General features: G+C 39.0%; 2 protein-coding genes across 4 annotated transcripts; both read right to left on the bottom strand.

The window, feature by feature from the left end:
- Window positions 1-2,080: 2,080 nt before the first annotated feature.
- On the bottom strand, window positions 2,081-17,184 carry LOC114140866 (uncharacterized). Of its 3 annotated transcripts, XM_028011136.1 has the most exons (10): window positions 17,069-17,164; window positions 13,433-13,502; window positions 10,800-10,960; window positions 9,000-9,147; window positions 7,898-8,034; window positions 7,359-7,489; window positions 3,714-3,985; window positions 3,430-3,582; window positions 2,436-2,519; window positions 2,081-2,359 (listed from the first exon to the last, which is right to left on the bottom strand). In XM_028011136.1, exons 1-10 carry the CDS (start codon window positions 17,081-17,083, stop codon window positions 2,229-2,231), a joined length of 1,302 nt encoding a protein of 433 aa, XP_027866937.1. In that variant the 5' UTR covers window positions 17,084-17,164; the 3' UTR covers window positions 2,081-2,228. The 3 variants fall into 3 exon arrangements, with proteins under 3 accessions (XP_027866937.1, XP_027866938.1, XP_027866939.1); XM_028011137.1 differs by lacking the exon at window positions 13,433-13,502 and having other exon boundaries at window positions 17,069-17,184; XM_028011138.1 differs by lacking the exon at window positions 2,436-2,519.
- rcan1b (regulator of calcineurin 1b) lies at window positions 16,368-20,377 on the bottom strand. The gene is made up of 5 exons (XM_028011139.1): window positions 20,244-20,377; window positions 19,974-20,126; window positions 18,690-18,863; window positions 18,275-18,434; window positions 16,368-17,905 (listed from the first exon to the last, which is right to left on the bottom strand). The coding sequence occupies exons 2-5, from the start codon at window positions 20,109-20,111 to the stop codon at window positions 17,721-17,723; spliced, it is 657 nt and encodes a 218-aa protein (XP_027866940.1). The 5' UTR covers window positions 20,112-20,126; window positions 20,244-20,377; the 3' UTR covers window positions 16,368-17,720.

The raw sequence follows: 20,377 nt of genomic DNA, 5'->3' as shown, positions 1-20,377 counted from the left end.
TCCGCATTGATGGCAGTAAGTCGGGCTCGTTTCCAGTGAGAGTTGGACTCCGCCAGGGCTGCCCTTTGTCACCGATTCTGTTCATCACTTTCATGGACAGAATTTCTAGGCGCAGCCAAGGTGTTGAGGGGATCTGATTTGGTGGCCTTAGGATTTTGTCTCTGCTTTTGCAGATGATGTGGTCCTTTTGGCTTCATCAGGTCGTGATCTGCAGCTCTCGCTGGAGCGGTTCGCAGCCGAGTGTGAAGTGGCCGGGATGGGGATCAGTGCCTCCAAATCCGAGGCCATTTTCTTGAGCTGGAAAAGGGTAGAGTGCCTTCTCCGGGTCAGGGGGGGTATCCTGCCCCAAGTGGAGGAGTTCAAGTATCTCGGGATCTTGTTCACAAATGAGGAAAGAAGGGAGCGGGAGATCGACAAGCGGATTGGCGCAGCGTCTGCCGTCAAGCGGATTGGCGCAGCGTCTGCCGTCAAGCAGGCGCTGTACCGGCCCGTCATGGTGAAGAGACAGCTGAGCCAAAAAGCGAAGCTCTTGATTTACCGGTCGATCTACGTTCCCACCCTCATCTATGGTCATGAGCTTTGGGTCATGACCGAAAGAACAAGATCGCGGATACAAGCGGCCGAAATGGGTTTTCTCCGTAGGGTGGCTCGGCTCTCCTTTAGAGATAGGGTGAGAAGCTCAGTCATCCGAGAGGGACTCAGAGTAGAGCTGCTGCTCCTTCACATCGAGAGGAGCCAGTTGAGGTGGCTCGGGCATCTGGTCAGGATGCCTCCTGGACGCCTCCCTGGTGAGGTGTTTCGGGCATGTCCCACAGGGAGGAGGCCCCGGGGAAGACCCAGGACACGCTGGAGGGACTATGTCTCTCGGCTGGCCTCGGGATTCCCCCGGAAGAGCTGGAAGAAGTGGCTGGGGAGAGGGAAGTCTGGGCCTCCCTTCTGAAGCTGCTACCCCCGCGACCCGACCCCGGATAAGCGGAAGAAGATGGATGGATGGATGGATGGATATTCTCTGGACTTTCTAAGTGTGCTCTATATTTGTAAAAGTAATGCGTACTCCACAGTTTCTAAATAATAAAAAGTAAATGTTCATGTTCTGGAAGAAGTTTTCTGGATTCTAAGTTCCTTCTAGTTCCTTTTTTTGGTTACAATAATAGGAGTCTTGCCGCATAATAATCTAAAAAAACTGAATAATTAGCTCACATATTTAGTTTAGAACTAAATACTTAGGAAAATAAATTATTTGGAGTAAAACATTTAGTTTGTAAACTAAATATTTAGTTTGAAAGCTAAATTCTTAATTCAGAATTAAGTATTTAGATTGGAACTAAGGATTTAATTTATAAACTAAATATGTAATGTTATGTATTAAATATTGAGTTTGGAACTCTGACATTTATAAGCATATAACTTTGAAAAGTCCCACATTTTTTTCTCTATGACAGGCAAAATAATCCTAAATATCACTGTTACTGTTTTACAGTGTAACTTTAATGGCACCTCAGAAATTATCTTTAAATCCTCAGTGACAGAAAAACCTTCACAGGTTTGTATAAAATAGAATTAAGTGATTCCACTGTTAAACTCTTGTCTTCATTGTAGTATGTCTGTTAATAATCAAAATGAATCAAATAGTTTTTCCAAATAAACATATGAAAATTATGGCAAGTAATTGTGCTTAGCTCTCACTACTCTACTACCCCGGAAAAACACCAATACTCACATGTTTGGTACCGCCTGTTAGAGTTTAAAAAATTGTTGTAAATAAACAAAACTTTAAAACTGCGTTGAAGATTATAAGGATACTGGGAAAAGTTGGAATGAGCAACTTGAAAGAATTCATCAGAGCAATTAGAAAAAAAGATTTTCATTTATTTTAATCACAGGTGTGTCACAAAGCAACCACACACACCACATCATCCAGGTCTTCCAAATCATCTGTGACTTCTCCACTCTCTTTAGTGAGAAGCTGCTATGTCACCAGCTATTGTTAGAAGAATTAGAATTTGTAAATGTGAAGATGCAGTCCAGCCCAAACAGCAATCTGCTGATTTCTGCTCTGTTGGCTACACGGACAGAGCGATGTGTTTCAGAAATTCCACACAATCGTTTCTGCAGTTCCCAAATATTCCCATGCAGATGATGTGTTGGTTGCCGTGGCCACTGATCTACTGATTCATCCCTAACTAAACTGAACATTGTAAGCGGTGATCCATGTCCCCTCCTGTGAACTAAATATGGTGGAGAGCTCTGAGAACACACAGAACCACGACTGTGATCAGCAGAACTCCACCAATAATTCCAATCCGAACCCATGGGAAATCCCCAAGCTGGAAAACACTCCAAGTTGCAACCAGGTTGTCTGCAGTAAAGAAGGAAACAAGTCAGAATTTTTCTCCATCCTTAATTCCAACATTTATTCAGATGATGTCACTGACCCTTATCTGAAAATGTCTCTTTTTCCTCAACAGGCTCCGTCTGCTGTGTGTTGGCAAGATCACTGGGAAGAAGATGCCCATCATCTGGAAGCACAAAACAGAAACAGAGTAAAATCAAAATCAGTTTCCTGAGCAAAAGACAGATCATGACCAGTAGTGAAACTGTAGATTCATCTAATAAGAAGAGACGATACAAGATATTGAATTCATAAAAATAAGATGAGATGAGATTTAAACAAGAGATTGAAAACATTTTTGTCGTATTACTGGCAAGAATTTAAAATTACTTTCACCGCTGGACATAAGTTTTATAATTCTGTTTGGACCATAATAAATATTTCAAAATTAGTTTTTTGTATCAGTTGTGCCATGTCAAAGCAACACTACAACACTGAGCATTTTAGCTGTGGGCACAAATAAAGTTGAAATGGAGTTTTGGGGAAAGTTAAGCCAGTGGCTCAGCTATGATTCTGGAACAAGGATTAAGTTCTAGAGTGTTTTTTTCTCCAGATGTTAATGTTCACTTCCCAAACCCACTAGAAAGAAAATTTTAACTACAATTTGTAACAATTACAAAAAAAATGTTCCCATGAATTGTGCACAAGTAAAATACACTTGATGCGAAAAAGTGATTTATTTTTGAAAGAAGGCAAGTGAGTGGAGGGGAGGGATGGACAGTGTGTGTGAGGGGGAAGGTTGGTTTTTAGAAATATCCCTGTGTACAGGGAAAGTTGAACCATGAGACAACTTTATTTAGAAATACTATATTATTGAAACAGTCATTACACTCATTCTGATTGTTCGAATGGATGCAGAACCTCCTGAAATATATACAGATATATGTTAGTGACCAAACTGAGGCTGCCTCTATATAGTGATTCTAAATATGTTACCCCTACTATAGAATTACAGAGAAATGCATAAATTATCTTACTGGACAGCAGGGCCAGGTTGAAGCTAATAAAGCCTACATGCATTCATTCTGTTATTCTACCTTGAATCAGCTGGGTGGAGTCTTCCAGTAGACCAGGAAGCTCAGTTTGGAATCCAGTGGCTTCAACAGCATTCGCCTCATCTGAAAGGAGGGTCACCATCTCTTGGGATGTTCTGGTTTGTTCTATTGAGGATGTCTCAACAGATTCTGTAGCTGTGTGAAAAGGCAAAGATCTGTTAAAATTCCAATTTTCATCTATGTTCATGGGTTATTTATAGCACTCAACAACTGGTTCTATTCTGTCACAACGCATTTAAAGGGCCATGTTCTCTTCAGATCCTCACCTTCCATTATCTGAGTGGACATTTCCAAAGTAACTGGTAGATGATCAGTAGGTGTATCTGAAGTCCCAGCAGCAGTCGTCACATCTAGCAAAAATATAACAGAGCTCCCCCAGACATTTTTATTCGTCTCTTCCATGTCAAACGCTGTTTCTGAAGGGGGGAGAACGTCTGTAGTCGTTTTAAAGGAATGAAGATTACCAGGATCAATGGTTAACCCAACCACAGTTAGTGTGTAGCTTTCTGGTAATGCAAGTTTAGGACTGTCAGACTCCCTAAAAATGAAAAAAATAAATAAATAAAAGTTGTCAGTGAACATTATTTTCACAATTTTATAAGGTTTTATAGCAATTATCTTCACCCCAGTGTACTATTAGAACAGGGAAGATGTCCTACTACTGAAAGAGACTACAAATATCATGCATGAAATAAGAAGCCAATCTGCAGTAACGTAACAGTGTAGCCAGGACTTCCTAAATAAACTTCATAGACACAAATTAATTTATCTTAAATTAATTAATTGAAGATATTATTTTTGATTCTTTTATCAAGATGGAGTACAATCCAGAATGTACTCTTAGATCAGTGCTGCTGTGTTTTGTTTTTTATTTATTGCTGTTGCTTTTGTCTTTTCAGTTGCAGCAAATGTTTATGAGGTTGAGCCCGGTTCAGGTTCTGCTGGAGTTTTCTTCCTGTTGTTGTTGACTTGTTACCAAGTTAACAACACTAAACATGTTCACTGTTGCTTAGTGTTCATTGCTATAAGTCAATAGCTTTGTTTCTATTAACCACAGAGTTGTGTAAAGCAAAATTACAAAAATACATTTACTCAATAGAAACACACTAATTTTGAAAAACGTTTTTCGTTTCTTGCATTAGGATGAGGTGGTTTTTTTGTTCATATCAAATTAGATGTATTTTGCTATACTGAAATGGAAACACTGTTTTCACATCATAAGAGTTATGTGATGTTACAACTGATGAAAACAACAAAGTAGGAGGAAGAGGAGATTTATTTTTCTCTGTTTAACAGCATCATAAAGTTTATAAAAAGTTTGTTGTTCCAACGCCTGAATAAGATGTTGACGTCTCCTCTGATGGCTGACAGACAATAAGCACAACAGCTGAATTATGAATATATTTCATATTACTGTTTACATCTGTCGTTGCCATCATTTATAATGATTTACAACCTGAACAAGCTTATTCGTGTGTGATTTTAATTTCATTTTATTTAATGGAAAAACCACATTTGCAAAATTATGTTTTTTGACAAGTGGAATATGAACAAAGAGGTGCATAAATTTGTGATGGAAATGCAGCTTCTGACTAATTTGCTGGGTTCACTGAGGCAGAAGCCTTTGATAAGAAAAACCAGGTGGAAAAGCAGCACAACAGGCAGAAATGTCAAACATTTTGGATGTCTGACTGACCACCAAAATGTTTCGTCTATATAAACTCAGATATTTCATCATGTTTTAGTTGTCATCTTCTTGTTATTGACATGAAACAATGGGTGTTGACTGTCAAGAAAATCCGAGCTCATCCCACTTCCCCATGCTGGAGATTTTAGTTTAACAGTAATAATAAATAAAGTTATCTTTAAAATGAATCACTCAAGTGACATCTAGGCCCAACAGTAGACTTAAGTGTCAATAAAATAAATCTGGTTGTGTGTGTTGTTTTTGTCTCATGCAAACTTTGCTTTAATTCTACTTTTTTCTATCTAATCATAAGAAATCATAGTCAGTCAGAGAGAGTCATTAAACAAGAAAAGCAGGTTTCCTGGAAAAAGAGGAAGTAAGTTTCCAGCCTGCAGATTTATAAAAATAGCTGAGACTATTTCTTAGTTTAAAGCATGAAAGTTTTAAAGAATGAAATCTAAACATTATTAGTAATTGGATAAGATTCAAAGTAAAATACTTATATTAATATTGGTTTACTTGTAATAATACTTACACTTACATTTGTGAGAACACTTACAAGAAAAACAAGTAACTGTAACTTTGGTATTAAATAATTAGAATCATGGATTATTCTTGGTTTCTTTTCAGAAAAACATCTGTAATAACTCACATTAAGATTATAATAAGTATAATTAATAAGTTATGGTTATAAAATCATAAATGAATGCTAAATCAGAGAAGCTGAAGAAAATAAATGTAATATAAATGTGATTTTGACATTGAACTTGAAATGGTGTAAAAAGGTGTAACTGCAATTAAACATCACTGATATGTTGGAGGTAGATGGTAGGTGAAAGGTGAAAGGAAGGGAAAAAGGGGAACTAACAGGAGAGCAGAGATGATCAATGCTTTATTTAGAAAATGTCGTGCAGGCAACAGACACAGGAGGTTGAGCAACCCTAAGACATTAGCACAGACATCATGACATGATGTCTCTTAAGACAGTGATGGATATGAGATCATCTGTCTAAGCAGACAGCCAATGAAAACGCACCAAAAGGGTGGATAAACCCTATAAAAGGTGGGTGCAAAAGAGGAACCTTTTGTTGGATCCTCCGGGCAGCTTCGAGCCAAGATCGAGATGGACAAAGAACTCTGCAGCTGAAGAAGAGCCGGGGCCACAGAGCCGAAGACTGTCCTGTGCATGCATGGGGACCAACCCGTCTGGCCCACAATCTGTGGCTTCGAATCGCACTTCTCTCATCGGCTGGGTTCAGACCCCAAAGACAAAGATGAAGACAAAGGCAAAGACAAAGACGAAGAACTGGTGCCTTTTTTCCTGCCAGCACCAAGTCCTGTGTGACCTCACCATCCATGCGGAGAAGAAGCTCATCAGACCTACAGAGATCCCTGCCTTCGCCGATCAACATCTTCCTCCTGCTGCAGCACCTTCTTCATCATCAAGTCAGGTCTGGGGTTCGAAACGCCAAACTCCGTCCGTCTCTCTCAAAGGTTCCCTTTTTTAGTTCTCAGTGTCAGCAGTAGGGAAAGATAGACTAGATGATTGATTTACTTATTTGATTATTTCTGCTACTGAATGAAGCTGTACTGACCCTTGCAAAAATGCCTTACTAATAAAATATTTAGCATAAAGAAAATCTAAAGATGTTGTGGACATTCAGTTAATGAGTCACCTTAAAGTTCTTTGATGGTTGTAAAATAGCTGTGATGTTTGATTCTGGAGAGGAAAAAGTGGAAAATGTTTTTAGGTTGCTGGTAGCCCATATGTAAAACATCATCCTTGGGACTCGCCCGAGTCACTAAAACCTACCTGGTTCAATAACAAATGCAAGTTGTAAAATAGAGAACGAGCGACCGTTAACAGGTGTGCTCTGTGAAACTAGTTGGCTGTAGGCTGCTCAGTCTGGCTAATTCACAGGGGGAAGAAGGGTGGGACACCTGGATGTAGGCCGTCAGATAACCAGGCGAATCGTTTCTCGAAACCAGCTTAAACAGAGTTTACTTCAGTTCTGGACAGGGTAAATCCCAGCAGATTTAGGAAACTCAATTAACCCGTTAGAAGGAGAGCTGGTAGCACATCTCCCCTCTCAGAAGAGGAAGTACGAGAGTGAGAGAGTAGAGACAGAAAGGAGGGGGGGAGGTGTTGCGCAACAACATGACAAAACAATTTTGTTATTGTTGTTAATGAAAACAACAAACCAAATGAGTTGATGACTCTTACCCAGTTGTATACCAACACTGGTACTTCCCACTTTCATTCCTAGTTGGTCTCAAATAAAGATGAAACTCTTCTTCATTAAATTTCATTGATTTAGGAAACTTGTACCGGTACATCATTACGCTAAGGGTTTGCTGGAGATAGAAAAGAAATACTGATCATCCAACATAATACATGTGGTATAAATGAAGATTAGATGTTTCTTAAATAAGAAACAGTGCAGTTCTATAGCTTAGAAAGAAAGGAAGATGTATATTTTGTTATATTTAAAGGCAATGGATAGGCAAAGATTTTGCCCCCAACTAATTGACTTTTACCACTTGGATCTTATAGACCCCATATTTTCACTTGTCTTTCGAGGATTGCTATATTGTGCATCTGGAATAAGTTAACTAATATTATTTGATGGTTTGGTTATTAGCTTGTGCTAAATTTAGCTGATTTTCCATTTGTTCCTTTTTCCTCATTGTATGTTAAAGGATCCAAAGGATCAAATAAAGATAAGTAAACATGTATGAGCTGCCATCTGGAGAATACCATACGTGGTCATGTTGAATGAGAAATCTGCCATTCATAGTCCAATAAAAACGCTTTATGTGTTCTCTCTCAGGTTTAATGAAGCATGCCAGGTCCACCTCAGTGCCCTCAAATGCAGTGATGAACGGGTCGACTTGGGGCTCTTGTATGAGAAGCCGAGCAAAAGGGCAGAGGCATGTCAGCACATGAAGAGAAAAGACAATGATTGTATCATTAGAATTTTCTTCAGGTACCACTCCAAACATTAGAATACTAAGAAAATGTTCAATATTTTTTGTCACTCGTTTCAGAAAGTGAAATAGATGCAGTACACAAAATAAAATATTTCAAGAATTAATTTCTTGTCACTTTGAAGATGATGGCTTACGGATGTCGGGCTTCCATTTTGCTCACACACCACATTCCCCAGGAAAAGTGCCACACAAATAAAATGTATTGTTATAAAATTACTAATTATGATACATCTGTTTCCACCATCTACAAGGTCTTACTTAATTTTCCAAAAAGGTCATGGTAATACAACATTTTTCAATCACAGGTAAGAGAACACTTACTTATAACTTAAAAAAATATGAATTCATCGCTAAATGTAAATCAAATCTGTGGCGCATGGCTTTTATTATCCAAATGCAACTCCTTTTTTCTACCAAAGCAAACCACAGTAGTCCATGTAGCCAACAGGGTAACAATCCAGTTATTTTTTCTGAAAAATATCAAGCTGTTTCACAATATTAACATTTTTGGAGCTGTGCTTGAGCAAAAAACATCTCTGATAAACTAACTTTAAAAGGAAACCTCATCACACGTAACTACAGCACCATTATATTGCCCATAGCTGGGTTTGCTAAATGCTGGAAATAAGAAGGTATTAGCCTCCACCTTCTTTTGCTAAGTCAGAAGGTAAGGGAGAGGAGACAAGGATTTGCTAATCCCTTTAGCCACTATCATGTTGTGTGAAAGATATCGAAACTTTCTTAAGCGAGGGCTTCATCAGCACCAAAGGAAACATCTGTGCTTATGCACTGCTACCGTTATTTACCCTTGATTTTATATATATACATATATATAAATTATTTTTTTCATTTTTAGTAAAATCATCCAACTCACCACTGACTGAGAGCCAGACAGTTGATATTGTAGTTGCTCCTCCAAAGATGCACTCATACATATCAGCATCTCTGAGTCTGGTTTCTCTGAGGACTATAGACCAGTTCCCTTCCCTGATCTGCTCCTCTGAAGGCAGCTCAACCCGACCCTGGGATATAGATCAGAAATATTTGAAAACAATTACTCCTCAAATTTGTCTGCTGTTCACCCTGCTGGCTCTGTTACAGCTTTCAAATGCAGTCATGGTTTGCGCCATATTTGAAATATGTAATCTAGTCAAATATTTTTTAAAGCTTTTTGGGGGGCTCTAGTGGCCGTTATTTGAAAGTGCTATGACAGGAAAGTAGGGTAATGAGAGCAAGGGAAGACATGCGACAAAGGTCACCAAGCCGGGAATCGAACCTTCGACAGCCAGGCTGAGGACTAAGGCCTCCTTATGTGGGCTGTGTGTTTAGCCCCTGCGCCCTAGTCAAAGATAGACTAGTTTTGTGACTGCATATAGTTTATTTTGTTTGCTAATTGTTGAATGGATTGTACATTTAAAAAATGTACTTCCAGGAGGCTACATTCTCATAATATTATTCAAACCTTAATATTTAGAAGGTGAAATATTGAAAATATTGTAGGTACTGCAAGCATTTAGAATGCTGAGGTGAGTTGATTCTCATTAGCTGAGACACTCTGGTTTCAGAACTCATTACACTGGTTAAAGTCACTATGTATTGTCATGGCCTCGGATAATGGATTTCCGTTTGTGTGTGTTCTGTTAGATCTCAGACAGAGACGATCACAATAGTCTATTAGAAAGGCTTAAACATGTAGGGATTTATTTCATGTAATGATAAATCTTAATACTCCAGGGTTCACAGAGTTCAGTACATGGGTCAATTCTTTTAACATTACAAAAGTAATGTAAAAAGATTACGTTTTACATATATATAAACCAGGACAAATCGCCTAAAAAACAGTTTTTACCCGATGGCAATCATGGCACTAAATTCAAAGGCATAAGAACTTCTGCTCTTGACACCACTTTGTTAAAAATGTAAATTATGTTGCGACACCTCCAGGCGCTGCAACCATCTTCTGATGTCTATTTATTTCTCATTTTGTACTATTTATTTCTTTATCTTTTTTATGTATGTATATTGTATATTATGTATATATACATAACCTGCATTTTAACTTGAGTCAAGCATATCTCAATCTCGTTGTAATCTGTTGATGACAATGACAAATAAATAAATCTTATCTTATATATATATATATATATATATATACATATATATATATATATATATATATATATATATATGGGGGTGGGTGTGTAATGTAAAAAGAATTTATATATATATATATACAATGAACCCTCGCTATATCGCGGTACAGCTTTCGCGGTCTCTCTGCTTCACGGATTTGCATCGTGCATTTCTGATTGGTTAAACAGTCTCTCCGCTTCTTCTCTACCTGTGTGTCAATCGTGGTTTAAAATGTATACGTACGTAAAACAGCTTGCCAAATTTAAGTTTGTAAATTCTCTTGCAATTTCAACAATCTTTTTGCCCAGAAGAAAAAAGAGCGACAACAACTACCAACTACCTATCACGGGTTCTTTTTGGAACGTAACCCCCGCGAAAAACGAGGGTTCACTGTATATATATACATATACAGTGAACAGTATATACAGTAATATGTTGGTATAATTATGTATAATTTTGAGAGAGAGAGAGAGAGATTCAGTATGCCTCAAACTGTCTCATATGTAGTCAGACTCATTTTTAATGTAGTCAAGAACCTGACCTTAAATTTTTCTGAAACTTGTGCTTCTCCTTCTCGTAGAATTATCACATCCTCTCCTCTTAGCTCCCAGTGCACCACCCCTTTTTCTTCCAAGACTGAGCTGTAACAGTGCAGTACAGCAGGTTCCCCATACTCCACCTCCACCCGTGAAGTTTGAAAGGCTGGACACAAACAAGAAAACACAAGGAGAGAATGGCATAAAATTTTGCAAAAAATGGTGTGTAAGAGGTATGAACAAATAGAATCAGAAGATGACACAATCATACAACAAAATGTACATAAAACAAGTATGTCCATTTAGTTTAAAATGATCACTCCATGTTATATGTATACTTACCTTAGTTTGTACATTAACAAAGAAATGAACTGGCTCTTAATTTATGGCAGAGTTTCATTAAAGTTGTTTGCATGCCAATGAAAAAGTTTTTATTCTGAGTAAAAAATGACCTATAATATGTTGGTAAACCCTGTAAACACTTCAGTATCCCAAGAATCAAAAAATGAATTTGTTATAACCTGCTAACAAGAAGTACCATAAAGATCACACACATCTGTCATTCTAAGGAAATTCAAGAACAGATGCGAAATAAAGTCACCAACATCTAACATTTTCAAACTTGTGGCCCCAAGTTTGAAAAAGGCCACAAAGCCATTTATAAGACATTTGGACTCCAGAGAATCACAGTCAGAGCCATTATCCACAAACAGGAAAAACATGAAACAGTGAAGAACCTTCTCAGGAGTAGGCAATGAATTCAAAAGCTCATCAACAAATGAATTGTTGAGTCACAGAACAACATCTAAAGCTCTGCTGGTCTCACCACCTCAGTAAAGGTCAGAGTTCCACAATATGAAAGAGCAACTGGGCAATAATAACTCTTTGGGGGAGTTCCATAACCAGAACAACTCCTCACCCAAAAGAACACAAAGGCTGTCATGAAGTGGGGTGTTTGGTGGCGAGAGACGTGATTGACCCCAGGTTGTAGTGATAATGTTGACTTAATGATGATAAACAAGGTATACAGAAGTCCAGGCAGCACAGGTGAGCAACAAGGCAGGGAGCTCAGACACTGGTAGCAACTGGTCAGGCACAACACAGGAACTGGGGAGATCATTCAGACTCAACGTGTCATAGTGTCAATGTCACTGCTGCAACTTGCCCTGCAAAGTACAGCAACAACTGGATCCTATTAAATTTTTTTTAGAGATTCTCAGTGGGTGGAACAGAAGGAAGTGGGGCTAAAACAGGGGTGTCAAAAGTCGGTCCTCGAGGGCCGACATCCTGCAAGTTTTAGTTCTCTCCCTGGTAGTACCAAGAACCTTTTCAGCATGTCAATGTTCTTCTTAGGCCTTCATCATTTGATACGGGTGCGTTAAACCAGGGAGAGAACTAAAACATGCAGGATGCCGGCCATCCAGGACCGACTTTGGGCTAAAAGAACAAGTGTGAAGCTGTGCTTTACAAAAAGTTGTTATCTTAGGCACCATAAGTCTGTGATGTATAAATGACTATGGGGAAACATTTGTTTCCAGGGAAATTTTAGAGATGGCTGCATTTTAGCATTTAGAGAAATGTGGCCTACTGGACAAGACTAGGTCTCTAATGTTTTTCTGAAGGAATCACCTTTTCATTTGAATTGAAATGTTAAAGTATCCTAAAAAACTTAACTATGTGTACATTAACATTGTGTACATTCACCTGCCTCTGTTTCTAACACTATTAGAGATGTAGTGCAGAAACACCAGCCTTTTCACCAAAGTCACCAGACCATATACTAGCTGACTTTAGTTATGTTTTGCTGAAATTGATTATTTTCAACAACAAACATTATTGTCTCCACTTGACTCTGTAGATTGCAACTCTGTGCACTTGCTGTTTAAAACAAAATACATAAAGAATTGGATGGAAGAAGCTGTGCTCTGCCTGCAGGAGAGCAATGACTCCAAGGACTCAGACATGTAGAGAAGATTTACCTACATTTGCTCTTAGAATGACTAAATGTGTCCAAGATACAGAAACGGAATTCAGCATCTAATACTCAGTTACCACTAGTATCTTAGAATTCAACATCCAAAAAACATGCAAAGAACAGAACATTCAGTCTGTTAGTATGTCTTCAGACTTGATACTTGTTTGAAGATTATTAATAAGTAATCTTCTGAACACAGAGGTGGTTGATTAGCCAATTTAAACACCTGCTCAACTGGTGATCTGTCAGAGTTGGTGTGTAGATTGACTTATTTTTTTAACTGAACTGAAACACAGAATTCTGCATCACATCTACATGTTAAAATCGTCAAAGTCAAGCTAGCATAACTGACCTACTTCCCTCTCCCTTGCTATTTTTTTTAAATTAAAACTTTTTGTGATACCATTGGTCCTTGTTGTCTTGTTGTAGTGTTGACAATTAGCAGCACAGTACTGCATGTCCTTTTCTTTTATAATTAAAACTTAGTGTGTTATGTTGACAGTAAAACCAGTGGTAGTTTTTGCCCTCCAGGTGGGGAGGTGGCATCTTGATCTCACATTTTCAACTTGTCTTTAAGGTGCTCATATGTTTTGCAACAAAGCAGACATTGATTATTATTAGTGATGTATGATTTAAACAGGGAATAATATGAATGACTCTCACCACTGCAGAACGTTCTCTGATGAAGACACAGAAACGCCACCAAACCCCAGAGACTAAACATCTTGTTCTCCTGCAGTTTTGATCAAAACACAACAATCTGGTTCAACAAGGGGTTACTTATCAAAACTACAACAGTAGGTTTTTTCCATCACATTCCTACACATTGAAGACATCATAATGTCTTCAATGTGTAGGATTGCTATGATATTGAATCACCTTACAGTAACAGAGTTTCAAGTTCTGTTCAAATTATATCAGAACAAAATAATACAAATGTTACATTGAATTGTCACAAACAAGACTTGCTCTTACCAGGAAATGGCTGCATGAATAAAAAAAATGAATCCTTCAGAGCTGGGTGTTGCCGTCACCCTTCATATGTTTAAAATAACACCAGCTGCTTCCTCTCACTTTACACGGCAGCCTTAAATCTCTGAAGCACCATGGGCTGCTTTCAAGTGTTGTGGGTCATGTCTGAACTACACTGAAGTATACCATCAAAAATTCACACCCCTTAAACTTTTCCACGTGAAAACTAACACTGGATAGACCTCATAAATGTACAGTGTTAATTGCGCCACCAAGGTGCAACTAACACTGGTGGTGCTTTCAACACCAGGGTGAAACATGGTGGTGGCAGCACCATGCTGTTCTTCAGCAGGATCAGGGAAGCAGCTCAGAACTGAAAAATAGATGGATGGAGCTAAATCCAAGATAATCCCAGAGGAAAACCTCAACGTTTTAGAATGGCCCAGTCAAAGTCCAGCCCTAAATTCAACAGAGAATTTGTAACAAGACTTCAAAGCAGATATTTACAGATGCTTGCCATCCAGTCTTAGTTAGTATGATATGTTCAAATCTGGTAGAAACAAAACCAAAAACCTGGAGCATGACGGATCTACAAACTAGAGGTGGGCTCAATGCAAAAGCATGCCACATTATGATTTTTTTCTTTTTTGCAAAATAAAATTAGAAGTCCATGAATCAGGGGGTGCTGTGGTGGCACAGGGGCAAAGCACAACCCACGTATCCTCGTACCGATGGTCACAGGTTCGACTCCCGACCTGGTGACATTTGCCGCATGTCTTCCCCCTCTTTCCTGTCACACTAGTTTCAAATAAAGGCCACTAGAGCCAACAAAACCTTTTTTTTAAAAAGAAGAAGTCCATGAATCACAAACCTTCACAATGATTCATTACGTTGAGAATCATTGTGTCCAACTAGCTTAGAGCTGGTTGGTAAATGTGATCCCTCTGAACAAACATGGCAGACTTGCCAAAAGGAAAACGTTTGTCTCTTTAAGACAGTTGAAGGTGCCGGTGGTCTTCACCTGATTGATAAGCTCCTTTATGTTAACCAGACACATCCATACTAAGGGTAAAAATATAACCTTTTGCACATGCTGCTGTTTTTGCTTGGCTGACAACTGAAACATGTTATCGGACACCAAGAGGCACGTGGCAGGATTCCTGCATGTGGATAATGTTTAAAGTGCAGAGCTATCAATAATACTGATGTGGAGGAAGGGAACTAAATGTGTTGCAAGAAACTCTGGATAGTGGAGCCCACAGAGCAAGTCAAGAGCAGTCTGCAAAGAATGGCAGTAAAACTCTGAGAAGAATTTCAGGATGTAAGATGACTTAGGGATTTGAATGTAAAGGAGAAGATCGCTCTTAGTTCAAAATCTATTTAAATTTGATACATACAGTAGGTGCAGTCAACATTTCAGGAATTATATCTCTGCACAGAGCTCTGTGAATTATTACATGTACGCCATAAGCATTGAGGAAAGTGAGAAGTGGCATCAGAACCTATACGTGTGGATGCCAGAATCTCATGTGACCACAGGGACACCCACTGAAGATGCATTCACAATCACTGGGAGAAAGCATTGCTTGATTGCCATTCTTTAATTGTGATCTTCATAATAGTAAACTAATAAAGTCCTGTGAAGACAATCAAAAGGAAACCTCTGTGCAGACCTAATCCTTAGAATGAGGAAAGTCATATAGAAGCTTCCAGACTCCATTGAGGTATTAGAGTCAATGCAGCATAATAAAAGTCTTTGAAATATTTTTTAAAATTGAAGCATGTACATCTAAAAGAAAAAAGCATAACAAAAAATCCCAGAGTTTCAGTCTTGTTTGGGAATAAAGAGTTTAAGAAACTGGACTAAAAAGTGCCTATAAACCTGTCTGCTTTTACTTGTGTCTATAAATAGCAGGTGGAGCTCTGGTTCTATAGAATGTGATAACTCGACTCCTCATTCTGAGCACCAAACGCCATTTAGTTAATTCTCAGAAGTACAAAGCTCATTTGTTGTCTTTACCCTGTGAAGGAAAGACCTTCAGCACCTTTCCAGTGACCGAATCGATAATGTAGAGAAAAAACATTAATGAGGTTGCCTCTTCTAAAGGAGTAACCTGGAAATAACCTGCTTGTTTTCTAGTGTGATGGAGCACTGGTTCACTGGGCAAATGATGAAAAGATTCTAATTTGGATCCCAACTGAACACTTGCTCCCATATTAAACCCAACATGGAAAAATCAGTCAGGAATTGTTGGAGTCAAGTATCAACAGGGCAAATGGCAGATGTCTAACCAAGTAGATTTACCTGCACTTTGCACACAATTGATATATTTGTCAATAAGAGCATTATATATATATATATATATATATATATATATGTATATATATAAGGCTTCCCACCTGGAATGAAGTTGTTTTTCCATATTCAAGTTTCTAGTTTTGATTCCTTTTCCAAAGTGTAAATAGAGAACATGATAAAAAACTGATCAGGCTTTAAAAATAGGACCTGTAGCAGCAAGTTGTAAGAAAAATGTAAAAGCACAGCTTTCTGTTTGGATCCAACAGATTTGTATAAAAATAATCATATATATGCCTATAATCATCAAATGCTGAGATAACACAGGAAGAAGTTTCTCAAACTTCTATTTATTGTTGTTCCACAAACAGTAAGTTATATTTATCAAAATAAATGTACCAGGACTAAAACAAAGAAGACACAGAGCCTTTTGCAGGGTTCAAATGTTTTCTCACAGTGCTGCTAACCCAGAGCCCCCTGTAACTTGCACATATATAACATTGTCAAGTGATCAGCATTTATATAGGCATTAATCACTATCACTTTTTAAACAAAGAAAATAACATTCCCTACAGAGTGTGATCTCTGTCATTAATAAACATATTTCCAGAAGCTATTAGACAACCTGGTGGTTATGTCCATTCATTAAGTGATGCTAACACTGAAGACAACACGGGTACATCAGGTCTGCACACCCTGACTAAAATTACATCTGTGCAAATGTGTGTTTTCTGTTACATGTTAACAGTTAGAGCAGGACACACAGTCAAAAAAGGTATTCACACCCCACTGAGCTTCTCCACATTCTGTCCAGGTCCAACCACAGTATTAATAATAATAATAATAATGAAAAAAACTTTTACTTTGTTCTCCCTCTGTTTTTATTTTTACTAAAAGACATGAAGCTGAAAGGTCAGAAGGTGAGAATACTTTAGTCATGCTGTGACGCTGCAGGAAACATTCATATGATGATCTCACACAAAATCCCAGCACAAACAAAAGCTTTCTGGAGCCTGGATTTTCCAACCTACCAACACTAAATACATCCATCTGGAAAGAGGCCACCCCTGCTTGGCTTTCTGTTGCAGAAGGAAATGCTGCCACAGGAAGTATGGGTGCCTGCTTGGTTCAACAGAGCAGATATGTAAAGCTCAGTCATCAGATGAAACAGTAGCAAAGTCACCTGGCAAAGCAGGACAAAAGAGTTCATCAGCAGCAAGAATTCGCTCCTTCAGTTCCAGTCACCTGACCAACACTTTGTTCATATCGGAAATTAAAGCAACCATACAATAAAGTGAATGGATGATTTAGGCTGGGCCTCATTTAACACTGGATTTCACCAAAGTGGAAAATCAGGCAAGCTGGATGAGGACAAAGTTTTTACAATGATGCAACAGTAACATTTCCTTCAGCCCTCAAACCCAAACACTAAATATCATCTGATGGCTAAGCTCAATTGGTTCTAACAGGAAACTCTCATAATGTAGTTCCCATTGGACAACGGTCCAATCAGCAGCTAGTTTTCTGTCTCCATCTTAGAAGACACGCCCCTCACCAGGATACCTTCGCTCCCTAGAGGGCGCTCTTAAATCCCCCTAACCGTCAAAGAATCTTTGTGAGAGCATGGTCAGCTCTTGACCAATGACTTCATGATAAAACTTTGCACTCTGTTGTGGTCACTGTTCACTGCTCCACCCTGGGGGTGTAGTCGGGACGTCGAGTCTGGATGATCTTTGGCCGGGGGGGACAGGGCTTGTCCTCCTGGTCACTGTCGGGAGCCGCCGAACCGTCAGCATGCTCATCCTCACACACATGGACGACCACGCTGGGGGTAGTGGGCGTGGCCGTGTGAAGTTCATACTTCTCTCCTGCAGGGGAAAAGGAGCACAAGTTAGCAACATTAACATAATAAATATGTGGAAACACAATGCAGGGTTTGTCCCAGCGTGCTATAGGTCTGGTAGGCTGCCAGGATTTGCTTGCCCACCACCAGGCTGTGGTGGGCCTCAGTGTCTCTACCACTGGGTTGACAAGATTTCAGAGAAAAAGCCTACTGGTTCCCAAGATGCAGGAGTGACACACTGCCCAGTTTATGAGATGAAGACTTAAACAGAGAGTTCTTTTGAAATGGACAGACTGATGCTTGTGACTACTGCTAGTGGAGCTCAGGTGTCCCAGTTGAGGTTCTACTTACCCTTGTTCTTCATTAAAAGTGAAGGGGAAGCTGAGTTCTGTACCTGGTCCAAGTGTGGAGATGGCACACAGCAGGTCGTAGTTGATGACTGGTGTGGCATCATGAGACTGTTCCCAGCCGACTGGAGGGGAGGCTGGAGGGGAGATAAGGAACTGCTTCTCCGGCTTTGGAGGCTCCAGACGAGGACTCCCAATGTGGACAGACTATAGGAAATAAAAATGAAAAAACAAGTGAACAAACCGGCCTGTTCAGCAGCTTTTAGTTTCACAGATGAATATATTTAAAATATCAAACATTATTGAAAGTTAAAAAGGTTAAACAGATTACCAGAAGCTTACAAATTCATTAAAATACTGCTAAACGTTACTGTCTAGCTAATTTATTAAACACGTTCTCTTTTTATTCATCAAACTGTTAGGAAATGTGGAAGACCTTCCAGCCTGGAACACAAGAATCACCTGAGGAAAGTACAGTCTCATCTCTTTCCCATTGAACTCTGTCTTGTGCAGCCTGAGCCTTGCCTGAGCTGCTGCCAGAGCATCTCTGAAGCTGATCCTGACCCGTCGAAATGACCGGAAATACTGGAACTGAACTTCTGGGTCAAATGAACGGAACAGGGACTCAAAGCTGGCCTGGAAAAAATATATATATAACAGGGAGGACAATGAAATAAGAATGGACAAACTTGTGTAGCTTATCCTCAAATCCTTTCAATTATTTCACTCTCAATTCATGTTACTGACCGATACCTTAATAGAGAGATTCCATGATTCCTTGGTATTAATAACTCTAGCTTAAAATGATAAGGAATCAACTAGTGTTTTAAATATAAATTTAATAAGAAGTTTTTTTTCATGTAATACATAAATTTCACACAACAGAATGACACAAAGTGATATCGTTTTAGTTCTTTTTATCATTAAGTTGGAAACTATATACCATTTCTTCATTTTCCATAAATTTAAACATCCCACAGAAGGAAACATATCCCCCTTCCTTTCTGCTAAGGTTTTATGTTTTCTTTATTATAAAATGTAAAAATAAAAAGTAGACATTTATCAAAATTTTAAGTCATCCTTTAAAGAAAAAGTAAGTCAGGTAACATTTACGGCTCTAAAGTTATTTAGCTGGACGGGAGGCAATTATGGCTCTTAGGATTGTAAATGTTGCAGACCTCTGGTCAGGTCAGGAAGAGGGCATCTATCATCTCTGTAGACTCCACATATCCTGGACACAGACTTTTATCTTCAGGTCAACTCTGATAAACAGTGGTTTCAAAAACAATAAAAGTTTCTTCTTTCAGGCTGCCTCTCTAATAAACATCTTACAACCCGGGCAGTCAGATACTCTGGCGTGAAACAAAATAAGCAGATTTATGCTACCACAGCCTTTCTTTTTTGAGTTTTTATTTTTACAGAAGTGAAGTGGCTGTACAACACACAAACAGATCCTGTAATCCTTTATTTTATTTCCTTTAAATTTTATACTGTACAACATCTGTACGTTGTGAGTGTTCCTTGTTTGCATACAATCTTGGCGAATAAGGATGATTCAGATCTCTGCAGTTCTCTAACAAACATCTGAGGTCAATCTGAAATTGAATTACAAGCAGGTGGAATTTATTTTCTACTTTATAAGTGGTAAATCACCCTGAAACCATGCATCATTTTCTTCCACTTCGGGGTATGCTGCATAGTTTGATCATGGAAGGAAAACCCGGTAAGCTTTCAGCCACTTGTTACCTTCAGACTGCTGACGGTGAACAGATCATCCGGGACCTTCCAGGCGATCAGGGCGTTCAGTAAATCAGTGACCTGAACATCTAATGCCACCTCCTCTTCTTCCTCCGCGGCTCCGTTCACAGCCTGCTGCAGCTCCATCTCCAGGCTCTCTTCCTACACACAGACACAACATCACGATGAGCTAAAACAGAATGTCCTCGCAGAGTGAAGCTGGTCTGAGCTGACAGACGGTTGAGTTAGCTCCTAGTAGTCTAATGACTCCACACTAACCTGCTTCAGACTGAATCAGAGCTGCTAGGCCAAAATGAACTCTGGATTATATCTGGAGACACCGAAATACTGAGTCTGTTGACATGACAGCTGCTCACAGGATAAAGGACATGACGCGCCTCTGCATTTTCTCC

The sequence above is a fragment of the Xiphophorus couchianus genome, chromosome 24, assembly GCF_001444195.1.
Source record: "Xiphophorus couchianus chromosome 24, X_couchianus-1.0, whole genome shotgun sequence".
Classification (NCBI taxonomy): Eukaryota; Metazoa; Chordata; class Actinopteri; order Cyprinodontiformes; family Poeciliidae; genus Xiphophorus; species Xiphophorus couchianus.
This window is presented reverse-complemented; position numbering and strand designations above follow the sequence as displayed.